Genomic DNA, 4,906 nt, shown 5'->3' on the forward strand with positions numbered 1-4,906 from the left:
CGATCAGAACTGGGTGAATTAGTAAATATAAATGTTGTATCTCTTCTTCTTAGAATTCTATTGGTCTAAAAATCACCTCATTTTGAGTTTTGTAGAGAGAAATATGGTTAAAATAGCAAAATATATACGAATGAAACCATCACCATACTTGCACTAATTTTCATCAAATGAGCCTTTTTCATCAAATGTCCTACAAAAGCAATAAGAGAAATTAGCAATAACTACTCTTAAAGTAATTTAAAACAAAATAACATAAAATTTAACTAAAATAACTTAAATTAACTACTCAACATGTAATCAAACTTAAACTAGAAAAATACCTAAAATACTACGATCCGAACCTAAAATCTCAAAAATCTAACTACTTAAGCCCCCAAAATATGTCAAAATAACTCAATATAATAGAGTTATCACCACTTCAGGGGATGGAAAGAGGCTCAAAGTCTGTTGTTGGCTTTAGGCCTGTTGGACGGTATACAAAATTAAAATCTAAATGATTGAAGAATTAAAAAAAAAATTACCTTCTCAGTTGGTTAAAGCCTCTTGCTGATAACGTGTTGTAACATATAACTTTGAAAAAGAATATTAGAGAGAAGTAGTAAGAATGTAAGAGGATTTTCTATTTCATTTCTTGTTTTTATTATATCAACCATAAACAATGCCTTTATTTATAGGCACATATAGATGGATGGGAGATGAATTTACATAAATAGAGGAGATGAACTTAGGAATGTACATACACTGAATGAAATCAAGAGATAAGAATGTACCAACATAAATATGTACATTGGATAAGAAATATACATTGGATATTAATGGATATTCAGTATATTCATAACAGTTTGCAATTTTTTACGTGCTTTTTGTTGAATCTTAGAGGTATATTTTTATTAATCCCAACAACAATATAATGAGTGTATAATTACGTTACAAACAGTAGAATTCTAATCTAATCGTATGAAGGCACATAAAATTTTCCAAATATTGTTATTCAAAATACATATAAGCAACAGGAATTGTATGCAAGCTATATGTGAGTGAAAAGTGGAATGCAAAGTTAATTTTGGCTATTAAATACATAAATAAAGAATAAATAGCGGACAACTTGATCAATAAGGACAATAAATAAATGAATGGGCATTCTAAGGGGAAAAAAAAGAAAGAAAGGAAAGGAAATAAATTTAAACATGAATGGAAGAACGAATGCTTAGTTTTGTTGGAACAGAAGTAGGACAGCTCTGCGAACGCTGATAGGCTACTTTTGCATCACGATGAAAGAATAGGCTGTTCGATGATTTCTTTAAGACTATCAATCTTCTAGGACTAAGCAGCTGGGATTTAGCCCTCACGTGGAAGGAAGATGTTTCAGGTTCTAACCCTTCAGACTTGAATTTCGTAACCAAGCGTCGAGTAGGAGATTCAGGTATTTGGTCTGTAGGCAATTTCGTTTCCCAAGAAGCAGAGTGGGATTCAATCAAGTAGTGTTGAGGAGAATATTCTGCCACAAAGACCAAGGGGGCTGAAGGTTCTATGGAGGCAGATTTAGTCTCCATGAAGCTTGCTGGACCACCCTCTTCCATATGAACACAAGAACTTTCCTCCTGCGGTGGCACTATCTTCCATTCATAAGTATTCAACAGAAAGATGTACACGATTAAGGTCCATAAGTTTAACATTGCTAACATCCGCATGTACTCATCAAGACGACTTGTGTTTATGGTATCACCAATCCAATGTCTGAAAACCAGGATAAAAATTACACTGAGGAATCTTCCTACTCCCCGTACACTTAAATTGAATGGACCTTCAAGTTGCTTCATGGATACTTCGACATGATCATAAAAGAAATGCTTTAGTCCTTCTCCGACGAGTCCTTTGGTAAGTCCTAAGAAGACAAATTGAGGAACCAGCCATAAGATGCTCATGGAAGTACTCTTATTTTGGTTGTCAGAGATTTCTGATTGATTGATTAGATTCAATCTGGAAACTTCAACATGCCAAGCAGCTATGCAACTCAGAAAGGAAATAAACATTCCCAGGCCAATTCTTACTAGCCTAGCACGCCGCTGTTTGTCCTCGTTCCCTAACTTTTGGATTAGAAAATCCGACAGTTGTGAGATTACAAAGCTGATAATTGACTGAAGTAAATCGAATGAATTTATGGGAATCCTATCAAATGAATTTATGGGAATCCTAAAATCATTTCCGATGCGATCATTCAAGTTGCTGCTTTGTTCTATGAAGAAAGTGCTTCCTGTTGCCTCCACCAGACTATAGACAAGGAACGTTGTCCAAACAGGCAGTAATTTTAAGAGTTGCGTCACTTGCTTCACTCGTGATGTAAGCGTGCTGTTTTTCTTGGGACTCGCAAGGTCGTAACAGCTCTTCCCATACAAGAAGAAGACATAAACTAATACCATAACTATTGCTGAAATCATGAAAGTTTCTTTCCAAGGAAGACTTGATAGAAGAGTTGTAGATACAACGGCCCCTGTAAACGCTGCGATATACAACCAAAAATCACCACGAGCCTCAACTTTTTTCTCATTGATATCCATCTTCATTTTCTGAGAAAACTGATTGTAAAGAAATGGTTTGAAAGCAGCCAATTTTCCTGCTATGCCCAGTATTAATAGTCCTAGTGCCAGGTAAAACAATCGAGAGCTCATGCTGACAGTGAGAAGCCATGTGGACAGCCATAATACCACTAGTCCCTGCAACAAGGAATGGCATTTATTAGTTGCACAAATTTTGTTTCAGCTAAACAGAATATGTTGGTACTGGACTTAAGTGATGACGAAACCAGAAGAAGAAACTTACCATGATCAGGGCTGAAGTGGTGCAAATAATCACTTTGTAGTGGCCTACATGCTGATTATATGCAATATAGTCCAAGAAAATCGCTACAAACATTGTTCCGCCTTCATAAGCATTCACAATGGCTGCAGCTTTTCGAAGAGAATATGGCCTCTCCCATCTGTCTTTGAGGTATGATATCAAGAAATTTGTAAATGCATTGTCCAAAAGCCCATGTCCAAAAGCCAAACCTGTCATATTCATTAAAGGCATAAAGATAAGGTCAGTTCAATTATTGGTAGCTTTTTTCTCTTATTAACAATGCATTTGGCATGAGAGAGAGAGAGAGAGAGAGAGAGATTGGATTATTAAATAACGGATGAAAATAGCTCTCTTTCCTTCCAAATAAATGCTTACATGTCTAGCTGACTACTATACCTGAGATGAGTATGGCAGCCTTTGAGACGCAAATGTAATAGGAGGCCCAGTTCCACAGGGTAGAGAAGCAGCCAGTAAGCACTGACATTTAGAAAATTATGAGCAGGTAGAAGTAGAAGACGATCACCAGAATGATACGCCGAGATGCACTTTGGCTTAGCTTGTCAAATATTGCCACCGAGAAAGAAAACTTATATATAAACTTCATTTAATTGTTTTGCAAGACAAGGAATCACGAGGGGGGCATGCAGTGAGGTTGAAAGGAAATTTCTTGTAAAACAGTCCAAAAAGGAAAACAACCAAAACTTGTTAGTCAATATGAAGTCTTCCTACGTGTGGGGTTGCAACTGGAGATATATATTCGATAAATATAAATAGATAAGAGGAAGGAAAAGTAATTGATGGTGGGATTGAGTTGTAAAGGGGGATAGAAAAATCACAAAGAAGTGAAAGAAAGTAGAAGTAAAAAGGACGAGGTGTTCAGTGTGTGTTGCTCTGGAAAGTCATTGGATGGGATTGTGCCAGTCGGCCGACTAAAGTCTTTTGGACCAAGTTAACAGTAAAGTATTGCAAACTACAAATCAATTAAGGAGCAACACCTTGGAAACCGTTTAAACCCTTCCTGGAAATTGGGAAATAACTCCTCTAATAAAACTATATATGTAGCCTTGCGGAGCAATTTTCAGCACGCCAACCCTTTCAGTTGGCAATACAATGGACTTTTCACTTTATTTTCCAATGAAGACAGCTAGCACTCTAATTTTTTTTTTTCAACTTTTGATACGATGAATAGAGTATAAAGGATATGAATAAGGAATAGTAGAAGAATAGAGTTGATGTTTCCTGATAATTCATAACCCCTTACAAACACTTGGAAACAGCTGGGAAGGACCTTGAATCAAGAGATTGCTCACATAGTCGGCTGGCCTACATACGATGCCCGCTTCGTTTGGGTGGGATACGGAACCGGCTTAAGGGCTCTTGCTGCTTCATTTGTGGTGGTGGTCCGAGTGGTGGCTGGTTGTGGTAGACACGGGTCATCGTGGCGGGGTTTTCTTGGGTTTGGGGTTTTCACCTCTTACTTACTAGCTGCAATTGAGATTTTGAATGTTAAATTCCAATCAAACTACCATACATATCAATATTGATTGCCACAAAAGTTTGGTGACTTCATTGGTAGATTTGTATCAATCCATTTAAAACTTCTAATGTAGCGATTAAGTTTTTCTAAAAAAAAGAAAAAATTAATTCTCTTTTTAAAGCTAAACAATTAAATAAGGACGTTTATTTTTAAAATTTTCAAAAATTTTAAGTTTGTTCATAACTTGAAATAGTAAGCTGTAGTTAATTGATGGTGTGTGTGTGTGTGTATGTATATTATTCATCAAATTTAATCCCTAGCAAAATTAGTAACTAGTTAACATCTTTTATTATCTTTCAACCGTAGTTATATAAGATAACCTTTTTTTTTTCATCCTGATATATTGTATGGAGATTATTTAAGGTTCTCTTTTATTTATATTTTTACTGTATATCTGTCCTTTACAATTTGTCTTTTGTTAGTTGATATTTTTACTATTTATTTTTTATTATTTACCATTTGTTTTATCTTTATTTTTTAATTTTTTATTCATTTTTTACAAAAAAAAAAAAAATCAACCACCCTAAGAAA

General features: G+C 35.3%; 1 protein-coding gene across 1 annotated transcript; it reads right to left on the reverse strand.

Moving 5' to 3' along the window:
• Positions 1,046-3,431, reverse strand: LOC18592678 (protein NRT1/ PTR FAMILY 5.10). The gene is made up of 3 exons (XM_007019519.2): positions 3,235-3,431; positions 2,821-3,047; positions 1,046-2,714 (listed from the first exon to the last, which is right to left on the reverse strand). Exons 1-3 carry the CDS (start codon positions 3,320-3,322, stop codon positions 1,182-1,184), a joined length of 1,848 nt encoding a protein of 615 aa, XP_007019581.1. The 5' UTR covers positions 3,323-3,431; the 3' UTR covers positions 1,046-1,181.

Source organism: Theobroma cacao, chromosome 8 (genome assembly GCF_000208745.1).
Source record: "Theobroma cacao cultivar B97-61/B2 chromosome 8, Criollo_cocoa_genome_V2, whole genome shotgun sequence".
Classification (NCBI taxonomy): Eukaryota; Viridiplantae; Streptophyta; class Magnoliopsida; order Malvales; family Malvaceae; genus Theobroma; species Theobroma cacao.

Bases quoted from the DNA above. Each gene is read 5' to 3' on its own strand.
- LOC18592678 (XM_007019519.2), bottom strand. From the start codon at position 3,322: ATGTCAGTGCTTACTGGCTGCTTCTCTACCCTGTGGAACTGGGCCTCC. The intron at 3,048-3,234 runs GTATAGTAGTCA...TGAATATGACAG, and splicing joins GGCTGCCATACTCATCTCAG to GTTTGGCTTTTGGACATGGG. The intron at 2,715-2,820 runs GTAAGTTTCTTC...TCCTTGTTGCAG, and splicing joins CCACTTCAGCCCTGATCATG to GGACTAGTGGTATTATGGCT.